Consider the following 27763-nt stretch of genomic DNA (forward strand, 5'->3'; position numbering starts at 1 on the left):
ATTAAACAATTCTTTTGTTTTCTACACATTACATATTGCTTTAGCTTAATAATCTGTATCATACATATACATCAGAATGTTTTTAGAAAGTTAAATAAAAAATGTTTTTTAATTAAATTACATATTTGTTATTTAATCTCTCTCTCTTTTTTAACTTTATATTAGACAGTTACCATGCATTGAAAGTTTCATTAAATCTCTAATTAGATGATATTAAAAAATGTAACACATTTTTACACATATATTAATACAATAAATTAATAACTAAGAAAATACTGGGTGCTCATATAAAAACTTCCCTGATATATGAACCTATGTTGGTCTATCTGTCCAAACAACAGAAATGAAATTTCAGGTGTTGTTTGTTATTTGAAGGTATGCACTCAAGTTTGTGATGATTTAAAACTATAGAGCTTTCATGGTTACAGTTACAATGAAAAAATATCCAAATTTTCAAATGGCCACGTCTAGTTTCTTCCCATGCAAACTGATTAATGCACTGAAAAACCCGAATCACATAAAAATGATATATATATATATATATGAGGAAAATTGCCACATAAAACATTTATAAAGAATAGCATTGTAAAGGACCAATGGCAAAGCAACAGAGGACAGCGGAAAAAACCTTTATTGGAATTACAAATTTTCAAAAAGCTCACCTTCGCAGACGATAGCGCACATGTAGTAGATTGTTGACTACAATGACGAATGTAATGTGATATGAGGAATCAGTATAATTTCATGTTTCATGCATCTTTCAATTATGTCAAATCTCATGGATCATCTGAGTGAGGTCAAGATACTGTGGCGGCCACAAAACTGCGAAATGAAGTTACAGGAGATAATTCTGTCTCCAAAGTTCTGTTAAAGATAAAAGAATTGCTGAACACATGTGGTGATGATGTGTACAAAAGCACCATTATGCATTCATACAGTGACATTTCAAGAATTACATAATTCTGCAACAATGTCGCACTTGTGATGCAGCACATTTCATACCTGTGGAAGGGACTTCTTTGAAGAAATATGGATTGAGAACAAATGTGCTTGCGATGCTATATTAGCTTTGTGTAAAGGTGCTGGTACCACATCATGAGGATTTTCAACAGCCCAGTGAACACAGTTCTCGAAGTTTACATTCCTAATTAAGAAGAAATGCACCTCAACCATTCATAATACTCACAGCAGCCATCTACATCATATCTGATAAAGAAAAATTCACATAGTTAACATGCTGTTGCTCATCTCCAGGTTGCAATATCTGGTCTCATTGGAATCAATAAGGAAACATATATACACAACACAGCATGCCTCTGGTTAACATGATATCTGTGGTTTTTGGTACATCTAAACTGCATGCAACACTTTTTGCAGTATGCAATGTGTTGTGTGCAGTAATTGTATTATGCAATTCCACAAGAACTTCAACAGGAACACATGGTCGTTCAAAATCACAGTCTGCCACATGTGCATACAGCTTCACATTTTTTTACCACGTCGTATACAGTGTTTATGGAACACGGGCCTCGTCTTAGCTTATGATTTCACCCAGAAACTTGCACTGCTTCAGGAACATGTTTCCCCCTCAGATAAAACAGCTTTATTAATTCACCTAGTTGTTTCCCTGTAAGTGCCATCTTATTAGCATGCTCAGAAACCTGATTGAAGAAACAATCTTCCCACACTGCTTATTAACCCTCTGGCTGCTTATCCCGCGATTTTCCCGGGCAACTCAAATGTAGCAAAATCTGCTCATCCTGCGGGCATGTGTTTTTCTTCCTTTATTGATGAGCGCATCCCGTTTTTTTCCCATTTGACCACTGAAATAAATTATATACAGTATTAGACGTTTAGTTTACGTTTTGGACAACAAATATCGTTAGTTGTCTGCTAAATTGGGGCGTTTGAAGACACGTGGTATTACCGCTCAAACACGACATTTTGCCGCTTTTTTCTTACAGAAATGGCCGCTCGAAAACATTCAGCGATTATCTTGATTATTTAATTAAATTATTGAATTATTAATTAGATTTTTGATTAGATTAATAATTAAATTGATTATTAATTAGATTTATTGAATCTCGTGCAAAAACTGTGAAGTTGGACTTTGCCTTGAACAACGTTTTGAACTCTATCATACTAAACTGCATTTTTAATGTATTTTTCCCTCAGTGCTTTATATTTTCTTAAATTTTATAATTTTACCTTTTATATTATGCAATAAATATAAATTAACTGTAATTCGACTGAAATTTACTTTTAAAAAAATCTTTTTTTGGTGATTAACATTTAAAAATTGGTATTTCTGGCAACTTAGTTTCTCATGATAAAAATCTGTATAAAAAATATTTTCTAGAAAGAAAAAATGCATTTTTCAATTCTCCAATATATATAGATTTAAAATTTGCAAAAAAAAAAAAAAAAAAAAAAAAAAAAAAAAAAAAAAAAATTACACAATTTTTGAAGCGATTTCGGTCCACAAATTGAGCAGTCAGAGGGTTAAAGGTTTTCCAAAAGCATTGCTTTGCATGCATGGTGTTCTGTGATTAGTGCTTCTACTGTCTATCCTTGTGAATTATGCAAAATGTGTTAATGCACCTCCTCTGTCACTGGACCTTTACGACACCCTTCTTTACAAATGTTTTATTATCACCCATGTATTCAATGCCATTTTTAGTCTTCAATGCACTGATCAATTTGTGTAGGGAAAAAGTGAGTATTGCCATTCGAAAATTTCGAATCACTGTAACCATAACTGTGAGAGTTGTATTATTTTAAATCATAATAATCTTGAGCACATACTTTCATATAACAATACCCAAAATTCCATTTCGATCAGGTGAGCAAATAGGCCACTAGGAGTTCATACAGTGTGTTTCAAAAAGAATATATGTATTTTAAATGCATATATTTATTAAACTGCATAACATACGAATATGAAACTTTACACACATATCTACGAACCTCTCAAGTTCAGATTACAGATGTTCAATATGTCCTCCATCAGTGACACGGACAATATCACATTGAAACTCAAATTCCTCCCATACTCGGGCAAGCATGTTCGTCATCAGTGATGTTATGACAGTACGAATCCAGTTCTTCACCTCTTCCAGGTTCTGTGGGAGTGGTGGTATATAAGCGCTGTCTTTAATCAAACCCCACAGGTTATAGAGTGTCAAACTCGAGAACACAAAACAATTTCTGCTGCGAAGTAGCCATTTTAAACATGTGATGGTTAACATGCAAGAAGACAACTGACATCTAGTGGCTATTAATATAAACTCGACTATGTGTTCGTTTCACCAATAGCCAAGCCGAGGAGCAGTGATCGATAGTTTGTAATAGGTATATTCTTTTTGAAACACTGTGTATATCAGGGAAATTTCTTTATGACCACCCTGGAAATTGCACATAATTTAATTCATAGTATAAGAAAATAAAACTTCTTAGCATCAGTAATTTGCAAACTTATTTTAATCATTTAAATGATAACTTACATTGCACATACATAATAATAAGCACAAAACCTGCACTCTTGCATTTATATTTTTTTATATTAAATGAAGTGTCTGGTGTGCAAATGTAGAAAAATAACACTTCTCTGACTCCAATGGAACCAATATTTTATCCCTTACGATGTTATAGATTCTTATTCATAAGATTTATTTACATTTTACATGCACGTAGCATCGCGTGACAAAAACTCTAAGTTTGTTTACTTCGTTCTTCGCGGAGACTAGGTGTTGCCATTCCACTTTAACTACATTTAATTAGAAACTTAATGGAACTGAAGCGACACTACACACCCCCTTCCTAGTGACAGCGATTATGGAAGATAATCTTTAAAGTGACTGGGGAACTTCACATGTCTGCCGGTTCTAGTAGTATTGGTTTCATGATGAGTTTCTGAATTTTCTTCAGTGTTCTTAAGTGCAGGTGTTTCCCCAAGTTCCGCTTTCTTGGAATGGGAGTTTTGAAAAGGAATATCAGAATCTTGCACTAGGAAACATGGCTTTAGTCTGTCTATTGAAACTCTTTTAACTTTTCCTTGGATTTCAATATCGAAGTACTTATCCTTTCTTGCTCTTACAGGATACGGTCCTAGATAGACAGGCTGTAGCGACGAATTATTAATGTTGTCGTATAGGAATACGTGAGAACAGTTGGAAAGATGTTTAGAAACAAAGACTGTTCTATTTCCATGGATGGTGGTAGAACTTGGCTTCATAGCTCCTATTATTTTCTGAAGGTTTTGAGAAAATTCAGACTGTTTCATATGAGGTACTGTTGAAAAGAATTCACCAGGTAATGCTAAAGGGGTTCTGTATAAAAGTTCTGCGGATGAGCAACCTTCCTTGATGGCAGATCTTATGCCTAAAAGAACGAAAGGCAATGCTTCCAGCCATGATTTTGATTCGAGTAGATGACATTTGAGACTTGCTTTTAAAGTTCGGTGTTGTCTTTCGATCAGGCCATTTGCCTGTGGATAGTACGCAGTTGTAGTGTTTGTGTGAAAACCAAGATATTTTCCTAAAGCTTGAAAAAGTTGGCTATCAAATTGCCGACCTTGGTCAGATGTTATGCTATTCGGAATTCCAAAGCGTGAAAACCAAGTATAAATCAAAGCTTTAGCAATAGATTCTGCTGATTGATCTTCTAATGGTAGCGCTTAGATCCATCGTGTATAACGATCGATGATGGTTAGAAGGTATTTGAATCTTTTGCAAGGAGGTAGCGGACCCACCAGATCTATGTTGAAATGCTGGAATCTGTGTGGAGGTACTTTGAATTCTCCCAAAGATGAATGTGTATGTCTGTGAACTTTAGATCTTTGGCAAGATAAACATGCTCTAGTCCATAGTTGGCAGTCTTTATTCATATTGGGCCATATGAAACATCATGTTATCAATTTTATCGTGGATCTTATTCCAGGAATGAAATAAATTATGGATTGAAGAAAATATTTTCTGCCGAAACTTTGCAGGGATGTATGGTCAATTATAATTTGTAGAAGTATCACAGTAAATTTTCTTGTCGCTGTCCGGTATAGGGATCTGTAGGATTTTTAAGTTTGGGTTGTTTTTAAGTATCTCCAAGTCGTCATCTTCTTGACAGTCTACTATAGTTTGTAAGTCTATTGCAGATGGTACAGAAATGGTGTCTATGCGAGAGAAAGCGTCAGCGACGGTATTTTCATGCCCTTGTATGAATCGGATATCGGTTGAGAACTGGCCTATATCCCCCATAGCACAAAACATCCTCAGGATGTCCTATTTAAGTCGCAATATCCCGGGACATACTTAGGATGTCCTAAGGATGTTGATTCTCAGATGTCCTGAGGAGATCGTAATTTAACATCCTGAGGATGTCTTATTTAAGTCGCTATGTCCCGGGATATAACAGGATGTCCTGAAGATGTTGATTCTCAGATGTCCTGAGGAGTTCACCAATTTCACATCCTGAGGACATTCATTCTGCATTGTCCGGAGGACTTTCGTTGTCAAACATTTTGAGGATATTTGTTCTAGTTTTAATTTTTTGACATTGCACATCTGAAACTTGCACATTATTTTATTTTTCATATGTATTTTACTAAGTTGTTTCTAAATGCTGTACATTAAAAATATTGATATGATTGATGATTTATTCTTGTTATTTTGTTATTAATTTTAACTGCTATTTTTTCTGACGTTTTTAAAAATTTATTTAGTCATGGAAAAGATTTTTTTCAATGGATTAGCATTTTCTAGAATATTTGCAAAATTCTAAATAACATATATTTTTTTTATAAAAAATGTATAAATTACATGTATAATTACTTACAGATTACAAACCCTACTACAAATATAGGTAAAATTAGATATATATATATTTAATTACGGAAACGAATTTTTTTTTTTAATTTGGGTATAGAGACATTAAGTATTTTTTTGGAAGCAGGAAACATGAAAAATTAGCAACTGCCTTCGCCGGGAATCGAAGGACGGACCTCTGGAATACCGGCCCAGTGTGCAGAACCACTACACCACGAAGACACGCTAGGTGTGGTGGTGTTGTATTTAATTATGGCAAAGCACACTAGGGCTATCTGCCTAAGAGGAAGGATGTCTTCGTGGAGGACTTTCTAAGGGAAACTGGCTCGTATACACGTTACATGTGGTGAAAACCACGAAAACGCCCATGCAGCCAGCCCGTACGCGGGATTCGAACCTCGGATCACACTACCAGGGTTCAGCGACTTTACCGCTCGGCCGCTGGTGGGCCGAAGACACGCTAGGAAAGCGGGAGAAATACCTTATATTACTTCTCTTTTTAAAGGCCTACTTTTTTTTAAGGGTATCCAATCACTAAATCCTGGGTGTGGATATACCTCATCCAACACCTTTTTAGTTCGGGCGCCACTGTAGAGACATTAGGATTTTTTTGGGAAGCCGTAGAGATGAAAAATTAGCAACCGCCTTCGCCGTGAATCGAACCACGGACCTCTGAAATACCGGCCCAGCGTGCAGAACTATTACACCACGAAGGCACGCTAGGAAAGCGGGAGAAATACCTCATAAGGAAAATTTTTTTCCTCTAATTACAGGACAGAAAATGTTTTTCAATCGCGCGATCTGTTATTGATATTGAATTACAGTCGTGCGATAATTTCGCAGTAAAGATACATCTCTGATGACTATCCAAGATTCTAGAAACTTTGGTCTTATATAGAGATGGTCGTCTTATAGAAATCATGCTTAATATTGATATTTATTTATAATCTCAGAACTATTGATCACTTTCAGAAGTGGTCGTTTGAGAGGCAATATTCTATATATTTGTTTACTGATATTCTCAGATTCCAAAATTTGTTTATATTCTCAGAAATATTGGACGGAAGGTGGTCGTCCCATACATGCAAAATTTTACATTTCATTAAAAATGAATTCGGCATTATTTAACTATTTCCCTATTAATTAATTAATTAGATAAAGAAAAAATTAGGAAATAGTACTGTTTATTACGGAATAATGCAGGAAGTTCTGCAGAACTATATTCTTTCGCGTCATTGCACATTGTATCCGGCAAACTACTAGTTCCTCGTATTCTTCCGCAAATCCGTAAACATCTGTCTGATTTGAAACGAAATCCAAAATGGCTGCGCCATGAGGTTAACTTGTATGGATATTTTTTGTTGCATGAAAGGTAAGTTCAGTTGCAATACTTGTATGTTTACTTTTTTTGCTTTTCGAATTTATGTTATTTTGACAGTTAAATGTTTCACAGCTTTATGAATTGTTACCATTCTGTCGTGAATTACGTGTATCTCAATGCCTGGCTGTCTTTTCAAATATCTAATTTGCCCTGCTATCCAAATGTTTATGACTGAATTTTTTTTAGTCTAGTTTATGCATTCAGTTTCAAAATAATATGTGTGAACAGATTGCTTATTTTTTTATTGCAGCAATAAATTTATGTTAAATAGTTTGAACAATTGTATAAAAATAAGAGTTTGCATTGTTTTGTCCAAAATATGTATGGTTGAAACATTATCTTAATCTAGTTTGTAATTCAAGTTTTTTTGGGGGTACTGTTCTGTTATTGGGACCAGAATCGGAAATGTATGAACCTGTGTTCGTAAGTATGTGCATAGATGTGTATATGTAGACATACAAATATACAAGCATACATAAATACAATTCTGAACCCGGTCCTGATAACAGAACAGTACCTTTTTTTAATCTTTTTTGAATATTTTATAAAAGGATTAAGCATTTTTCAAACTGCATATCATTTTAAGATTCGACTTGCAGGAAGACAAAATATGGTCATTCAATCAAATGCTTATGATTGATTTTAACATTTTCTCATAAATATTGTTTGCACTTTTATTGTATTTTAGATAATTTAGTTATGTAAAGTAAACATGAAAATATTAGGAAAGCTGAAGAATATGAATAGCTACCATAATACATGTATTTTTTCATCGAGCCCATTGTTTTAGAAACCAATGCACCATTATTATATGCTGCCTTATTTTATAGTTATATGCAGTTTAATTTTATGTTCATGTTACTGTAGTATTGTCATTATAATAAAAGTGTTGATAATTTTTGTTGAATCTTGCAAGTTGCCTAACATTCAGAATTATTACTACTGAATTTTACTGATAGGTTTCTTCGAGTTGACATAATCTGTCTGATAAATAAAATAAATTGGTGTTTAAATTATATGCATTTCTCTTAATGTTTCATTGAAAGTGAGATGGAAATATAAATGCTATCCAGAAAAGTGAATTCTTTTTGCCTGAAATAACAAACTGTACTAAATGATTAATGTTTATATCATTTTAGAAATGTCAATATTAAAGTTTTTCCCCCTTCTCTTCTTTGATTTTGAAATAATTTATAATAAAATAATATATGCATAAGTGTAATTAATGTAAAGTTTCATTCAATAATATAATTTATTTTTACTGATATTTTTATATTTCTTATCTGGGTTTTCTTTTGGTGTTAGAAGGAGGAAAAGACTGTAATGTTTTAATTAAGGAAATAATTAAAACATTACAGTCTTTTAAATAACACAGTTACAGTAATGTTTATTGAAGCAATCAGTACTGTGTGATTGCCAGTGATTGAATAATGTTAAAATGCATTGTTCATAAGGAAATTTGCTTATCTTTGTGTTATAGATTTTATTTTGACACAAGCTGAAATTTTAATTATTGGAAGCACTTTGAAAACCCGAATTATTTCCTGAATCATTAATCAGGCCAATATATAACATACAAATTTTCATACAAAATTATTTCTTTGAGCATATTATAAAGAGCTCATTTAATTTTATTATTTGTACAAATTTTAGACAAAAGTAGCATGTAACAGTTAAAGATTTATTGAAGCCTACTTGTTACTTGTGGTAACAAAGAAGTGTGAAAGATATTGCCACATTAGCGAACATGACGATCATTGATGCTTAGTTTAGTAATTTAATAATATATTGAGAAATGCTGGGAACTTTCAGAAGTAGACATTTCGGAAATGATGGGCTTGATAAGAAATTTACATGGTTTTATTATTTATTCTTTAGTTAAGAATGGATTTTAGATGTTCATGTGAAAGAATTCTGTTTAATTATACGTGAAAGAATTGTTAAAGTTTGGCATTTAAAAAAATGAATTAATAATATGCAATTATCTTTTTATTATACATATATTACTATATATTTCTAATGCACTATGTAAATGTCAGTGCTAAACAATTGAGATACTATTGTCAGGGCAATCTTTTCTTATACATGAAAATTCTGATACTTTCTTATCATCTGCCCTCACAGCTTCAACTTATGCTAAAACAGCAAGAGTATGCACACGATAATAGCAAACTATGAATATGCATACCACACACATGTATTTACATGCTTTATATTTAATCTTTATTTCTGAATAGTATTCCATTGGATGAAAAATATGTGAATACTGACCCAATGTATATATTTTTGTGTGTGTGCATCCTAAAATTTCTTGTTTCTTATAAAGTGCTTATTTGAATTACTACTTGTGAACAGAGCAGTAGATATGAACCATAAACTAACCATTTTGCCAATTTTCACAGCTTTGCAGATAGTCAGAAAGCACCAAAATTTGTAATAATGTTAAGTTTAAATGATGTTCTATACTTTTGTGTTAATTTTTCTATTCTATTAATTCTATTACTGTGTTATCAAACTTTCTGCAGGAATTTCAACTGGTTAAGATGTTATTACCATGTGGAGAAGAATTTGGTTTTCAAGCTAAAAAAAATTGCAGCTAATGGATTTTGTAAAAGGTCAGTCAAACTGGTTTTAGTTAATTATAATTTAATTTTGGGTGAAGAATTCTCAAATTTATTTATCATAAGTGTCTAAAGGTCTTCTAAATTAAATTCTGCTTGTTTTAGAAATTTTTCATGACATTCATTCTTTGATTATTATTATTATTATTTTTTTTTAATTTACTAACTTATATCCAGGCACATAATGTTGCATTTAATGCCATACCTTAAATATTGTAAAATGTTAAAATAATACATTTCACTTAAAAATGTGGTTGTGACAGTAAATTTTCTGTTACATTTAATCATATCTATAAACATTGGTATACATCATTTTTCAATAATCTGTATATTATTTTGTGCATTTCTTTTACATCCAAGATCTGGCATATGACTTGCTTTTCAAACTGATAACATGGTGTAATAATGTAATCTAATGGTTAAAGTTTACTATGGACCGGGCCAAATTTAATAAATTATTATTTGATAGAAATTTATTCATGTGTTCAGTGTGTCTCATCTCTTTAAATTGCTAAAGTAAATTTTATGTACTTGCATTTAGGAATTTTGACTGTATCAGAGTAATTTTGTTTCAGTTATTATAACATGCAAGGGAAAAAATTCATTCATAGCTCCGTATTTAAAATTAGTTAATTAAAGTCCTTAATAAAGAGGAACGTTTTGTTGTTTTTTAATGTCGATAGAGTTTAATTCAAAAATATGCCACATTAAGGGTTACTTTTTAACCTAATTTAAAATTTTCATTACTTTAACATGTCCAATAATTGTTATTTTAACTCCGATATTGTAATAATATCAAAATTCCTTACTTTTGATAGGTAATCCAAATGTAAAACAAGAAAAGAAAAAATTAAAATCTAGAAGTATATTTATTTCATACCTCTAATAAATAAAAACAACACAAGCACTTTTTACTGTCTATCTGCATAGTGTGGCATGTCCCGTAAGACTGAGATTTGTATGGTCAAATCCATGTTTCAGTTAAAGGAAAATGCATGCACAGTGTTCTGATTTTCCCTTCGATTAAGGATTCTGTATATACTAGCATAAGAAATATATTAGTCAATGCAGTGTTATACATCAATATCTATAGACAATTATTGTGGCTATGTTTATTATAATTTTGTTCACTGTAATGGCTGGAGTGCCTAAACCATCATGCTGTGTAAACAAAATTCAAATCTTCATCTCTGCATACTGCTCCACTAGTGTTTAAACCACCGAAATAGTGATTATGGTAGAACATCTTTGGTAAAAATTTACTCTACTGTAACCCTTGGCAAATCGTTTCTTTTTTTTATATCAAGATCGTCACCTGAGAGGATCGGCACTAATTTCAAGGTGGCTGCTACACAAAACCAAAATAAGAAGTCAAAGACAAACACAAACTCTGTGTCCATGTACACATCGACCTATTAAAACAGAGAACTGCACAAACTGGGCATTGTGCACTGCCTTAACTTTGTCCATGTACACATTGATCTATTTTCACTTTAAGAAAATCAGAAAGTTAAAAATATCATAGTTACCAGAAAAAATTCGCCGCTGTCTTAACACACAGACAACCAAAAATACACAAACAGAGAGGAATAAGTTACCAAAAATACTTATTTCCTAACATAAAAACATTAAACAACAAATCTTCTAACAAAAATTAACACACAGAGACAAAAAAATAAATGAAACGTCATTTTTTTAACATACCATTTTTTCACATGCATATGTTTAGGCTTCCCACCACCATCCTCCAGGTAAGCAATTCAATTAAATTTTTTGTCTCTTAGTCACCTCAAACATACTCAAATGATGGTACCCACACCAAAATAATAAATAGCATGTTCAAAATACAAGACCATACCACTTCCGTGCAACCAAACACAGCAATTGAAAAGAATGGTAAGAACCAAAAACATGGGACCGTACAAAAAGTTTACTATTAAAAAAAGTAGCCCAAAACTAAATTTATCACACGTTGGCAATATTTGCAGAAATAACTCCTTTTTGTTGACAAAAAAAAAAGTTTTTTTTTCCCCAAAGGCTGCTTTTGCCAACATTATCAACATTAGGGTTACCGAAAAACTTATTTGATGCAATGGGCTTCCACATTTCACAAACAACCAATACCACTTTGCGATTTTTTTTCAGACAGAAACCAAGGTGTACCATACAGTAAAGATTAGCCACATCTTCATTTACTACTGTTACAAGTACTTCTTTGGTAAATTTCTGCAGTTAAATTCAAAAGTTTAAAATTGCATTAACATGATCAGATTCAGAGTCATAGCTAGGGTTTTCAGCGCTCAGGGACAACTGAAGATTTCGCGCCCCCTACTGCTTGCCAAGGATGGAAAACATTTAATTCTAAAATGTTCTAACATCAGTTTGGCGCCCCTTGGATTCTGCACCCGGGGACAGATGGCCCCCATTGCCCCCCTCTAGCTACGCCCCTGATCAGATTTTATTTTCTGCACGTAGATAACAATTACTTACGTGTTGTCAGATAAATGTTACCAGATGCAGTTAATTATTTTTTACTTGCCAATCTCATGAGACAAGTTTTTTTTGCTCCTGCAAGACTTTACTTTGTGTTGCAAAATAAATTCATTCTCACTCTTTTTGGACTTGCCTACACATTAATTTAAAATAGTTTTATGAATAGGTAAGATGTGATTATCATAATTTTGTTTCTCTCTTTATCTTGGCAACTTTATATGTCGATTCAGTATCCAGGTTACCTACCAGTGGCTGATTGATAAAACTGCTCGTATGTTCAGCTGGTGGTTTGAGTTTATTTTCTGACATAAAAAATTTTAAAAGGCATCCCCCATGTTTTTTATTTTATTTTTTTATTATAATCGAAAAATCAAATAATTGCTACTCTGTTTATAGGTACTAAATGTTAAAATATTTTAAATGCTTCCTTTAATTTGCATTCTAATAGTCATTTGTTTAAATTTAATTATGAATTATATTCACATATAGTAATTGTGAGTGTTTTTTTTTTTTTTTTATTTTATTTTAGGTGCTGTGAAAGGCAATGACAGAGATCCAATTTATCAACAGTTCTTATATACATAAGAATACATGGATATAAGATTGTTTTTCATGAATTCAAATAAAATGTGATAAATTGGATTAATAAAATCTATTTTGAATTTTGAAAAGTGTTTTTCCTCTGTTAATCATAATATAGTGCCATAAATTTCTGAATGTGTTTATTTTTCATCCAAATAAATAGCTTTACAAAAATTTGTCATATTAATAGATATTGCATAATTTAGCATTATTATAAATATTTATTATAGCAGATTTAGCTGAACTACTTTTTTAGTCTCTTTGCAGATGAAGTCACAAAGGTAAGTGGTTAGATATTTTTCTGTATTCCCCATTAAGTAATTTTATCTGGTAAATTACCATTACTTATATACTAAAGGTGAAAGAATAAGCTTTCCTTGAAGATAAAAAATTTGCAGATATTTCAAAAAATTGGTATACGTAAAAAAGTTCTTAAATTGCCACATATGTGAAACTGAAAATGTTATACATGAAATAGTTCAGAAATATAAATATTTTCACTGTTTTTTTAACTATAATTCACTGCATTTGTTTTATATAATCACAGTTTAAGGTAGCAGTGCTTTTCTTACTGTGATTTCTCATGTATTTTGATTCATAAATACACGTACATAAATCCACGTATTTTGATTTCTCTTTTGAGACCGAATAAAAATGAACTAAACATTCTCGTTGACATTGAGAGTTGAATAAAAGCTCACCTCAAAATAAAATGAATTAATAAATTTATGGAAAATTTTACATTGCATATATTGAGCAGAAAGAGTAAACTGAATATACTTAATGGAATTAATAATTGGTAGAGTTGATAGCAGAATAAAATGCCTTAATTGCATGGTAAACAGTAGATCTTTTGAAGTTTTTCTATGTTGCATAAAATGCAGATTTAAATTTTTGATATTGATTGTCATATAAATGGCAATTACTGTTTTATTTTGCTCTGAAATGAATGGTTAGTAATAAAATTATGGATGAGACAACCTTTAACATGCGCTAGAATTTACAAAGTTTAATTTGGTGCTGATTTCAACGGGTAAATTTCATTTTACTGAATTTTGCGTAAAATAATACCAATGAACCATTGCACATTATTTTCAGAACTTTTTTTTTTAAAATCTAAAAGGGCTATTAGTTTTGAAATGTGACTTCATATCGTACTCGTAAACTTGTTTCGCTTTTCATTCAAGTCTTGCCATTTGGCAAAATTTAACATATTTACCTTTAAAATATAATATATTATTGACTAACGAGCCAAGCTATTTAAAAGCATTACACACAGTTCTTAACAATGCTTTTTTTAATTTTTAATCTGATTGATTTAAAATGCATTTAATTCATGATATATCTAATTGAAAACATTTTAATATTTCTACATAATTACATGATATATTTCTTCATTTTTCAAATATATAGAAGATATATAACTTTCTGGTGTCCGTATCTTATAAAATGTTTTGCTATTTCCACTGCCCCAACTGTATTGATAATCTATACATTCATAAACTTTTAGCCTCTTTGAGTGACTGCTAAAATCTGAGGCCTTTCAGATTTTTTTTTTTTTTTTTAATTGTGTGAGCGGAAAGATAGAATTTTAGAAGAGCTTCTTGAGTTACCTTTTGAATGATATAAAGAATTGTTAACATAATGTCAAATTTTTACAACTAAATATTAAATATATAAAAAAGCCTGCAGCATTCTCATGTTACGAAAACATATTTATTTATTCTGAGGCTAGGAATTGATTTAGTTTTAAAAATACAATTTATTCCTTTTAAGAATTTCCCAACAGTGTCATCAAAACACTATAAATTCCTTACATGTTTTAAAGAAAGATGATTCATTTATGTAAAGATTATTAAATAGGTAATTTTATTATTCAATTTTTAATACAAATTAACTGAAATTAGAAACTGATTTTGTAAAATAATTTAATTATGAATAATTCAATTTGGGGGCTATTGGATCTTTAAAAATGATCAAAAGATTTTTAATAAAAATCAAAAGCAAAATTTTCAGTTTTAATATTTTGTATTAATAATTAATTTTAATTTCCTTGCTCAATTTTAATATATTCACAAATTCAGATTTAAAAACAAAATAAGTTGTATAAATATTTTCAACATTTCTGATTTTTCCATAGTAACCATAGGAGAACGATTTGAGACTATCTGTGTAAAAAAAAGTAGGTTTTAGATCATCACACCTTCACATACTTTCACTGGAATTTTACTCTGTATATATACTGGGATGTGACACTAAGCAGTTGAGAGTATGTATATAAGAGGTTAAAGGGATATTGTAACTAGTGTTTCAAATCCTGATAACATCCCATACGCTGTCGGTGGGACGTAGATAGGATGTCCTAAGGATATACTGGGATGTGACATTACGCGCTCAGGAGGAAATTGGGATATTACGGGATGTCCTGAGGATGTAGTAAGTAGGACTTTAAATCCTAATAACATCCCATATGCTGTCGATGGGACATAGATAGGATGTTTTTAGGATATAATGGGATGTGCTTAGGTTTGTGGGATATCCCGGGACCTATCATATCCTAATAACATCCCGCACGCTGTCGATGGGACTTGGTTAGGATGTCCTGAGGATATCCCGGGATGTGACATTAAGCACTCGGGAGGAGGTGTTTAGGAGGTTCGCGGGATATTCTGGGATGTCCTGAGGATGTGCGCATGTCCCGCGAGCAACATCCTTGGGATATCCCAAGGATGTTTTTGTGCTATGTGGGATATGATAGTTCTCGAGCTTGTCGTGGCGAAGCTTTTTCCAACTTTTGTTGGAAGGCAAATGTTAGTGGTTTGTGATCCGTGTATATTGCAAAAGTTTGCCCTTCTAAGATGTATTTGAAATGTTTTACTGCTGTATAGATGGCTAAGAGTTCTCTGTCGTAGGCACTATATTTTTGTTGTGCTGATGTCAAATTTCGGGAAAAGAAACTTAAGGGTTGTTTTTCATTATTCACAATCTGATGTAAAACGGCTCCAATGGCAGTATCGGAAGCATCAGTTGTTAGCGATATTTCAGCCTTTTCGGATGGGTGATTTAAGTTTGTGGCATGAATAAGTGCATCTTTTAAGATCTGGAAGGTGTTTCTTGTTTCTGCCGTCCAGGTTATTTCTTTTCTGCAGTTCTTTTTAATACCACTGAGCAATGTTGTTAAAGGTTGTTGCAATTTCGCACAATTTGGTATGAATCTGTGATAAAAATTCACCATACCTAAAAATCGTCTTAAACAAGTAAATGACTTTGGTTCTGGGAAATTTTTGATGGCATCAACTTTCGTTGAGAGAGGTTTAAGTCCTTCAGCTGACACTTCGTATCCCAGGAATGCAAGTTTTGCTTGACCAAATTTACACTTTGCCGCATTAATACACAGGCCACATTCGTTTAGTCTCTCAAGGACTGCTCGTAGATGTTTTTGGCGAGTTTCTTCATCTGGAGAGGCTATTAGAATGTCATCCAAATAGCAAAACACGAATTCTAGTCCATTCAACACACTGTTCATGAAACGTTGGAACGTTTGGGCCGCATTTCGTAGGCCGAACGTCATGAATGGGAACTCGAATAAGCCAAAGGGAGTGAGAATGGCCGTTTTCTGTATATCTTCTTCGCGAACTGAAATTTGTTAATACGCTCTAATGAGGTCTATGGATGAGAAAACTTTTTTTTCAGCTAAAATGGAACTGCAATCTGTTAAAAATGGGAGAGGGTATCTATCAGGAATCGTGACATTGTTTAACGCTCGATAGTCTCCACAAGGTCTCCAATCACCTGATTTCTTCATAGCGAGATGTAGTGGGCTCGACCAGTTACTTTTGGATGGCCTGCATAAACCCATTTGGAGCATAAATTCAAACTCCTTTTTAGCCGCTTTAAGTTTTTCAGCTGACAGTCTCCTGGCTTTAGCGAAAACTGGTGGACCTCTGGTTTCGATATAATGTTCGATGTTATGATTTTTAACTTTATTATTAACTACATTCAGTTTTAACAAATTCGGAAAATCGTTAATGATACATTTATATGGATCATTTACGGCATTTAAAATTGGAATATTAGTATTGTTATTTTGAAAACAAGGAGTTCCATTGGTTGTTAAGAATGTAGTACCATCAATCAACTTGCGATTTTTAGAATCTACCAAAAGGTTAAAATTTGCAAGAAAATCCATGCCTATTATCGGTTTGTTTACGTCCGCAATTACAAAAGGCCATGTGAATGATCGTCTGAGTCCAAGATCAAGCTTGAGTAATTTTTGGCCATATGTTTTAATTTTCGTACCATTTGCAGCAAATAGTTCTAATTTTGAGATGTTTTTTTTATTTGCAGGCAAGGGAGGAATGACAGAAATTTCTGCCCCAGTATCTATTAAAAATTGGGTAGCCGATTCTTTGTCGCTGATGAAAAGACGACTCAGCTGCACCCCTTGTCCCTCCGTCGTCAGTGAGAGACGGGGAGCTGGTTTTCCGGACTATTTGTCTGTGATGTTGATGAGTAGTTGCAGGGTTATTTACACTTAAATGACTTATCACTGAATTTTTTATGATAGTAACAAATATCACTAGATCTGTTACCGCTGTAACTCCTATCTCGTGATTTGGATCGGTTACGACAATAGGGACGACTGTGGCGTTGCTTGTTTAAAGCAGAAACTTGTAAGCTAAGTTCACTAACCTGTTTTTGTAAACTTTCAATCACTTCCGTTTTTACCGTTATGGATGATGCAGCAGCTATTTGGGGAGTAACAGGGTTTAATTCCCAAATCTTATCGGCCATTGTAGCCACTTTTGACAAATCTTCACTACTAACAGATATAATGCTACGCATATTAACGGGTAAACGTTGTAGCCACAATGTTTTTAGGAAACTATCTGTTACTTTATCGCCAGCCAAATTACGCATGTCACATAGCAATTGAGATGGCTTTTTGTCACCCAGTTCTAACTCACTCAGTAATTTTTGGGTTTTTTGAGTCTCTGAATCAGCATATAATGAAATTAGTCTATTTTTAATTGCCTCATATTTATTATCTTGTGGTGGAGTTAGCAAAATATCAGATACCTGTGACAAAATATCGGGTTCAATGGAACTTATAACATAATCATATTTTGTTTGATCTGCACTAATTTTCGCATTTCTAAATTGTGCTTCTAGTTGAATAAACCATATTTTAGGATCTGGCTTCCAAAAAGGAGGAACTTTAACGCTTACCTTGGCGACAGATGGAGTTGTTGCTTTAATTTCGATTTCGTCTTCGTCAGCCATTGTAGAATTCGATCACGCCGGGATACACCAGTGAAGTGTCTGGTGTGCAAATATAGAAAAATAACACTTCTCTGACTCCAATGGAACCAATATTTTATCCCTTACAATGTTATAGATTCTTATTCATAAGATTTATTTACATTTTACATGCACGTAGCATCGCGTGACAAAAACTCGAAGTTTTTTTACTTCGTTCTTCGCAGAGACTAGAAGATGTTGCCATTCCGCTTTAACTAAATTTAATTAGAAACTTAACGGAACTGAAGCGACACTACATTAAACAAAAAAAAAAAAAAAAAAAAACATACATAACTGTTCAATAATCCTACAGTTATATCACTCTGATTTTTAATATAAAATAAGTAATCAAGAGTAAATATTGAGTACATCCCAGATATATGAACTCCTATTAATTTTAAAAATATTATATAGATTCCAGATGTAGGAATCAGACCTACATCTGCAATCTATATAATATTTTTTAAATAGTTCATAAGATCCAGTCACTTCATCCCATCCTGTATTCTAGTCATTTGTATTCAATGCTTTAAATAAAAAATAAAAATAACCATTAAAAAAAAAATTTGCTGCCTTTTTCAAACTCTTACTGAATTTTCAATTTGTTATCTACAATTTTAAAAGTAGAAAATATTATTTTAATCTCTACTGATGAAGCTCTTGCTGTGCTTATATCCAACAAGGAGCTTCATCAGCAGCAATTATATCTAGTTCTTTCCCTCTATCCATTTTTTCACAAGAGATATTGAATTCCTGTTCAACCACTCAAATATGATCCCTGATTTGACTGCTTCTTTCCAAAACAGTTCTGCGGAAAGTTAGAGCATGAATTATCAATTTCACTGCAATATAATACAGTCAGCATATTTTTCTTTTACTAAATGCTGCTACTTTTCACTTGTTCCCTTCCCCAAAATAAATCTTTTCAATGATTGTCATGTATCTGGCTGCGGTGAGCCAATCAGCTGCCTACCAGAGTCCAGTAAGTGAGAGAGATGGCAGTTGCATGTTAGCCTCAGAGGAGGAAGGTGGTAGATTTCGCTATGTTGTAGGAGCGAGGTACTGTTCCAAGTATACTATTATTCTTTGAATGTTAATTTTTAATAAATGTTTGTTTCGTTTTTTTAATGCCGCCTTATTCATCCGTGAAGCCATTACAGCACGCTCTCTTACGAGAACCAGAGCGAACAAAGGTGACTGGATTTTGAGAAAAGGTGAGAAATTTTTGTTGTAATTTTAAGGAAAATTTCTTAAAATTACAACAAAATATGTTTAAGGGAGTAATTAAAAGTGATTTGATTTCGGTACTGAAGGAACTTGGTGAAGAAGTCGATTCTAGTTTAAAAGTCGTAGAATTAAAAGATAAGCTTTTAAGTTCTAAAGAATATTTGAAAGATAAAGATTTTGTTATTGAATTCCTTAATACTACGGTTGAAGAAAGGAAAAAGTCAGAAGAAATTGTAAAACTGCGTTTAATGCAAATCGAAAGTAGCAACGAATCTAGTAACTATGTAGAAAATACACTTTCATTAGATAAGCTTTTGAAGGCTGTACAGGCATTATAGATTTCTGTACCTAAAAAGGGAGAAGCATGGAACTTATTTTTTGATTCAATAGAAAGGGCTTTTAAGCATATAAACATACCAAATGAGTTTAAGTCTGAAATTTTACTTAAACCGATAGGTGATAAATCTTCTAATATTCTAGTATATATTAAAGATGATGATTTGAAAGATTATGAAAAAATTAAATCTTTAGTCCTTAAGGAATATGAACCATCGCCAATTATATGTTTAGAAAATTTTCGTCAAGCTCATAGGTTGATGGGGGAAACTCATTTGCAGTTTGCCTCTCGTTTAAGATCATGTTGGATCCATTACTGTAAAAGTAGAAATGTCAATGATTTTGAGTCTTTAATTAACTTAATAATTTCTGACAAACTTTTTCAAACATTGGATAGTGATTTAGCGTGCCATGTTGCAGTTCGACAAGGTGAAAGTTGGCTACGTCCAGAAGAACTAGCGAAGGAATGCAACACTTATTTCATCGCAAAAGGTAAATCTTTTGATGACATAAGAGGTGAAAAATGCATTAATTTTCGTAATTCATGCAACAAAAACTCTAAATATATTCCACCAGCGCTAAGAAAAGATTCAGTGGTAAATGAACAGAAACATTCGTTTAAACTGCGAAAATGTTATGTGTGTAGTAGCAGTTTACATTTGGCTAAGGATTGCCCGAACAGGCGAAATAAATTTGAGAGGTCCAAAAAACAGAACGATAATTTTCCAGTCAAACCGAAAGTTAACATTTCATGTAAACCGAAGGACAATGCGATTGTTACAAATGTAAATTCTAAACATTTACAAAAACGGAAGTGTTTCGAAGGAAAACTTAATTTTTATTCCTTGGAAAAGATTACTATTTACATTGCAGGGAAGCAAGTAGAAGCTATAAAAGATTCAGGTACGGAAATACCAATTTTGAACACTACATTAATTCCTGATTTAAAAATAGAAAGTTAGGGTAAAATCATTTTAAGTTCTGCATTTGGCAACGTCATAGAGGCAATGTTAGCTTCTATTCCCATTTATTACAAAAAACCAAATAGTTCTCTATATTCGCACGTAGAAGCTCTTTTCACGTTGACAGATAAGCTCAACGTTCAATGTTTAATTACACCAGATGTAATGGGATCGCATATTTAAAGACGAGAATGAATTAACAGTCTTCCCTGAGACGAAACCAGAAACTCATAAACAAAAACACACCCTAAGGTTGGCGCTGTTGAACTGTCAAATGTAAATCTTTTTTATAGCTTAGTTGCGAATCAGGATGATGAAAGACTGAAAAGAATTCGGAATCGAATAAATTTATGGTCGATCAGAGAAACTGTCAAACATTAATAAATTCTTTTAAGGACGCAGAATTAGGGAAGAATAATTTCTTTTTACAAGACAAACAATTATTTCATAAAGAAAAAATTTGTGGGGAAAACATACAACAGTTAGTTTTGCCCGAGAATTATCGAAGTAAAGTCCTTCAATTAGCTCATGATTCCATATTCGAAAATCATTTACGTATGAGGAAAAATAAAGAAAGAATTAAGCTTTTATTTTATTGGCTGAACATATCCAAAGATGTGGAAAATTATTGTAGAACATGCAAAAGATGTCAATTAAAAAGTCCAGAAAGACAATCGGATAAAATTCCGATTATTCCTATTGTTTGCACGCCATATCCCTTTCATACAGTAAATACAGATATTATTGGTGAAATTTGACCGCCTTCAGGAAGGAAACATAAATATTGTTTGTGTTTGATAGATAATCATTCAAAATAGCCAGAAGTCATATCTTTAAAAAGTCTTTCCGCTAAAGCTACTTGTGATGCTCTTTTAGATATTTTTATGAGAACCGGTATTCCAGAAATAATATGTAGTGATCAAAGCACTAATTTTACTTCACAATTAACTCAAGAATTCGAAAAAAGGTTAGGAACTCATCCTCGGTTTTCAACGCCTGGTTACCCAGCATCAAACAGCTCAGTGGAAAAATGGAATCGGGTATTTAAACATGTGTTACATCCTGTAATTCGCACAGACCCTGTTAATTGGGACAAGTACATGCCTTATTTACTTTTTGCTTATTGTGAAGTTCCAAATTGCACTACAGGTGTATCTCCATTTATGCTTATGTACGGTCGTGAAGCTAGAGGTCCCTTAGCTGTGTTAAAATCAACATGGTCCGGTGAAATACCATTACCTCTTAATCTGAGTAATTCAGCAGTTGATTATGTACAAGAATTAAAGATAAATTTAGAGAAAGCATCTGAGTTCACTTCTTTATCTGCCGCGGAAAAAGAAGAAGCTTACGCATATTATTTTAACCGTCGCAAAAGTATGAAAGAATTTAAAAATGGTGATCTAGTATATTTACTTATACCAGACTCTAGCAACAAGCTATATGCTAGGTGGACAGGTCCAGGCGATATTGTTGAAAGAGTAAATCCTCATTCTTATAAAGTTAAATTACCCAATGGGAGTGTGCGGCATGTTCATGTAACAAAATAAGAAAATTTTATGTTCGAGCACAAACTGTGGGAGTGATATTTGAAGATGATTCTGAGTTTGGGGAAATTTATCCAAGTCCAAACAAAGAAGATTGCGCAGCAACTAGAAGGGACATCGAGGTGGATATTAGACATTTAGAGGGTAGCAAACAAAAGGAATTACACGAGCTTTTACTCAAGTACATCACGTTATTTTCTGGTGAGATCCAAATAGCCAGCGTTGGTGAACATAGAATTTGGTTGTTACCTGGAGCTGAAAGAAAAAATCCATATATCTATAAGATCCCAGAATCTTTAAAACCTGAAGTAGATAAACAGATCGAGGAATTAGAGAGCTTGGGTCTTATTGAGCCAAGTGAAGCTGAAAGAGCATACCCAGTCATATGCGTTGCCAAAAAAGACGGAAGTATGCGTTTATGTATTGATTTTAGATTGTTGAATCAAGTAACCAAGCCTGTTGATTTTCCAATGGAGAATATGACTCATCTAATCAATAAAATTGGACATGCGAATATTATCACCTGTTTAGATGTTTTGAAAGGTTACTGGGAAATAACTTTAGAAGAAGAAAGTCGTGATTTAACATCATTCAAGACACATCGTTCCCAATATCGTTGGAAGGTGATGCCTTTTGGATTAAAAAATGAAGCTTCTACTTTTCAGCGAGTGATGAATGATGCCTTAAGAAAACATAGCGATTTTTGCAAAGCCTATATTGATGATATTGCTGTCTTTTCACCAGATTGGAATTTGCATATCAAACATTTAGATGCTGTGCTAACTACATTAAGTGATCTCAGATTTACGGTGAACATAAAGAAATGTGTTTTTGCACGTTCGGATATAAAGTATTTAGGACATATAATAGGAGCTGGAAGATATCAACCTGATCCTGAAAAATTACAAGCCATTGAAATTATAAAAAGTCCTAAAACAAAGACTGCTCTAAAGAGTGCATTAGGCTTATTCAACTATTATCGTGATTACATAAAGAATTATGCAGAAATAGCTCGCCCATTGACGGAGCTTACGAAAAAGAAAATTCCTGAGATAATTCCATGGACTGCTGTTGAGGAATCAGCATTTCAAGATCTGAAACGTCGACTGTGTGAAGCACCAAAACTGTACACTCCAGAACCAGAAAAACCTTACACCATACAGTGTGATGCTAGTTCATATGGTGTCGGTGCTTGCTTGTCACAACAAGACAGCAAAGGCTCCTATCAGCTTTGCCAGTCAAAAACTTTCGAAGACTCAGCAGAACTGGTCAACTATTGAACGCGAGGCTTATGCTGTTGTGTGGTCACTAAAAAAGTTCGAGTGTTGGGTGTTTGGATTGAATATTGAGCTGATCACAGACCATAATCCATTATTATATTTGCATAAGTCGACACCATATTCTGCCAAATTACAGAGATGGGCAATGGCACTTCAGCATTATAATATTCATATTTCTCATTGCCCTGGTGAACTATTAAAAAATGCAGATAGTCTTTCAAGACTAGTTGGTGAATGAAATAGGTGTGAACTAAGTATGAACTAATATGTTTAAAACTTTGTATTAGTTATTTTTCTTTTGTTCCGGAATTGTACAAGGGCTACTTTCCATCTGTTTTGGAAAAAAAAAAAAAAAAAATAGTGGTTTTCATTTAATGTTGCATTATAATATTGTGTTTTGAAATACTATTGCATATATGTTTTATTACAGAACTTCTGTATTGTATCAAAGCACCTGTTCATCTGTTGTGATATGAATGTTTATTGCACTTATTTTAAAGTATGTTATTACATCATGTATACATGTTCATATATTTTGAATTAATTTGGTTAAGAAAAAATATATATATTGAGATACTAGGCAAGTATTGGTATTACGTTCGTAAAAGTGTTTATATATGTCATTTAAGTGCTTAATTGTTTATTTCAATGTGAGAGGATTTAAATATTAATAAGTGTATTAATTATTAAGCATTGGTTTGTGGAGTATACAATTTAAGTTTGTGAACTCATTTGCTGGTTCAGTTTTCAGATTCTGCTTTGCTTTGGCGTAGCACAATCTTACCGGGGTGTCATGTATCTGGCTGCAGTGAGCCAATCAGCTGCCTGCCAGAGTCCAGTAAGTGAGAGAGACGGCAGTTGCATGTTAGCCTCAGAGGAGGAAGGTGGTGAATGAATGAATTTAATGGTATAATGACAAGAATATGCAGCAATAAAAAATTCTTAATATGTCATTTAAAAGAAATACCAAAATTTTCATATTTTATTTGAAAGCAGTTTCAACCACTTTGGATAAAACATAGTTGGATAACTGCTACATAGCTATTAAAGTTTGATAAGGCATGGAAAGCAGCTTAAAAGATTTCGCTATGTTGTAGGAGTGAGGTACTGCTCCGAGTATAGTATTATTCTTTGAACGTTAATTTTTAATAAATGTTTGTTTCATTTTTTTAATGGTGCCTTATTCATCTGTGAAGCCATTAGTAAATACTACAAATTGTGTTGATGATAATGCTTGTTCATATTGTGTCTTAAATAACTTTGTGCATGATTTAGAAAGAGCTTTTAAGCTGCTTTCCATACCTTATCAAACTTTAACAGCTTTAGCTATGTAGCAGTTATCCAACTGGGTTTTATCCAAAGTGGTTGAAACTGCTTTCGAATGAAGTATGAAATTTTTTGTATTTCTTTTAAATGACATATTAAGAATTTTTGATTGCTGCATATTCTTGTCATTATACCATTAAATTCATTCATTCACCATTACATTCATTTTGTCACCAGTAATATTCATCAAATACAAGCTGATGATTTTGAAAATATGACTTTAATAACAAGCTCAGTGATAGCACAGTTCAGGTCAAGTGCATCTATTACCAACAACAATTACCTATTGGTTGCATTCAAACTGCGTAAACAGCAGAAAATATACATAAAGTAGCATAAGCTTTTCAGCATACCCTCAACATTCTGCTTGTCACCTTTCAGCCATTTTATACTTACTCCTAGAACTGTTTAAAACATCTTACATGAGAATTCTATCCCTTTAAAATCCAATAATTGAACAAATCCTTCCCATGACTTGAAATTATTGCAAAGAATCATTGCAAATGATTGAAAATGTGCTGCAATACCTGAATCACCTGATAATGTCAGAAGAAGCTCATTTTCACGAAAATGGATATGTCCAACAAACAGAACTTGAGCAGCAGAGAATCCAAGCATATCACATCAGAAATCACTGCACAATTAAAAAGTTACAGTGAGGTGTGCTGTTTGTGCATCCAGAGTGAATAGGGCCTAATTCTTAAAAAATGCTAATGGTCAATTTCTATGGTCACATCAGATAGATATGTGGTGCTGTTCTGAGGTCTGAACTTTATTGGTGGCATATTGACACATACCTGGTAAATTCCAATAGGACGTTGTTACTGCTCAAACAGCAAGAAATTCGGTGGTCATTGTGTAAGGAATGTTTCCATAACATATCTCTCATTTTGGAGATGTTGAATGGCCTTTACGCTGGCCTGCTTTATTAGCATGTGATTCCCCCTTCCGTGACATTATTTGAAGGATAAAGGTCTATGCCTACCAACCTTTTATTATAACGAAAATCAAATATTACATCTGAGATGAAATTCATGCAGTTCCATTGAATTTTCTGTGAAAAGTCATGGATAACATCACACAATATGCTAACATATGCTTTACCTCCAACAGAGCTCATATGAGGGATGTTATCTTCAAAAAATGACTTGAAAATAAAATTATTTTCAGTTTTTCAAAAGTGTTTTACTTATTATTATTCAGTTTTCAATTAAAGTATTCATTGTATAACTGCTTCTTACCGATTCTGTATCAAAGGAGAAATGATGAAAAAAGAATGAATTAGCCTTTTCATGCATGCAGGGAAAAGTCAATAATCTGCCACATTCAAGACTTAGCAGTGCCAGATTATCACACTAAAATTGTGTAATGCCACAAAATGTCCTTCCCCCCCCCTCGTGTGTGTGTGTGTGTAAGGGGGAAGCAGCATTATTGAATGCATTGAGAAATGGGGAAAAAAATGCTCGAAGTCATTCCACAAGCATAATTAATTACTCAAACTTGCCAGTATATTAATACAGTTTAATTGTATAACCAGTTTTAATTTTGGAATCATCAATGTAACCAATGCATGCAATCTTTTCAAATAAAATTTAAATGGCCGTTTCAGAGATTTCTTTCTTTAATTATTCCAAGGAATATGAATATTTATTGTTTCTTCAATATTATATTTTTTATTTTTTTCAGAAAATTTCACAAACATATGTCAAATGGTAAATGATACCTTAGTTCAAAGTTTCTCTTCATCGTGTTTTTTTTTTGGGGGAGGGGGGCTATCTGCAGATTTAACACAATGTGAATCATTCTGTCACTTCATTCTTTTAAACTATTCATTTATTTTTGTCGCTTTCAATTCATTCAATAATTTAACTTATTGAAAGCTTGAATATACTAATGCCCCATTTTTCTGTTTTATGCACTCAATAATTTTTTTCAAATCCTGAAAATATTTTAACCCTCTGAGCGGCACTGCTATTTTAGATTTTCTCATCAAGACTTGTATTTAAACAGCTTCTATTAGCTAAATATTTATTATTACTTAATTTAGTCTCTGTTTTCATAAACTTACATTCATTAAGATAATAGTTACAGTACTAAAGAAAGTAGGAAAGCAAAATATTTTATCAAAATATTTATTATATATTATTTTTATTTAAGTGTGATCTAATATATGCAAGTGACAAAAAACTACATAACTGACTAAAGCGGCTTGCCATTCAGAGAGTTAAATAAATAAAGATGAAAAAAGCAAATAAAGAAAAAAGCAATATAAACATGAACAAAGGACTAAGCGAAATTACAAAAAGATAAGAAGTAACTTCAAGTCCTTCTAAATATTGCTAAGTGGAATTCTAGTAGTATTGTATTACAGTAGAACATTGAGAAGTGGATGCCTTATTAATAGGTTTATTGAACTAGAGGATACTAGATTATTGGACTTAAACTGTACTTGTAACTTCAGTTAACACCATTTCACATAACATGACATTTCATACAAAAAGAATCTAACATGAATGTCAATATTTAACTCACCTCATTGAATACCTAGATGTTGTACCACAAAAGTATTTAGATCTTTCACCAGCACAGATCAAGTTTTCTTGCTGTTGACTCATTTCAGCACCTGATAACAGTGTAGGCCACAAAAACAAGGAAAAGAATCTCTTGATAAAGAGAGTAACAGCTTCTTTAGATTTAACAAGTTCATCACATATGCATTTACTTGTTGCATCTTCACTTGCGGTTTCACAAGCAACATCATTTTCCAAATCTCCATCCACTACAATGTAATTCTCCTTCTAAAATTAAAATAATAATAATAATGAAATACAGACAAGTTTCAAATATCACATACAGAACAATGTAGCCCTTTCTGCTACTAACATTACATA

The 27763-nt window shown here is 32.6% G+C and overlaps 1 protein-coding gene across 4 annotated transcripts in view; it reads right to left on the minus strand.

The window, feature by feature from the left end:
• Positions 1 to 27763, minus strand: part of Pbp95 (proximal sequence element A Pbp95) — a 225918-nt gene that overhangs the window by 38679 nt on the left and 159476 nt on the right. For 3 of the 4 annotated variants that reach the window (XR_015042526.1, XM_085821708.1, XM_085821707.1), the window contains exon 20: positions 27405 to 27670. Coding sequence is in view for 3 of the 4 variants with exons in the window: in XM_085821708.1 (XP_085677834.1) it covers positions 27405 to 27670 (266 nt within the window). In the remaining variant the exon portion in view is untranslated. Of the gene's footprint in view, positions 1 to 668; positions 865 to 27404; positions 27671 to 27763 lie in introns of those variants that run through there. The other variant, XM_085821709.1, reaches the window with a different exon arrangement.

This window comes from Stegodyphus dumicola, chromosome 8, assembly GCF_044657685.1.
Source record: "Stegodyphus dumicola isolate Sdum_Otavi_A_Nest chromosome 8, ASM4465768v1".
NCBI lineage: Eukaryota > Metazoa > Arthropoda > Arachnida > Araneae > Eresidae > Stegodyphus > Stegodyphus dumicola.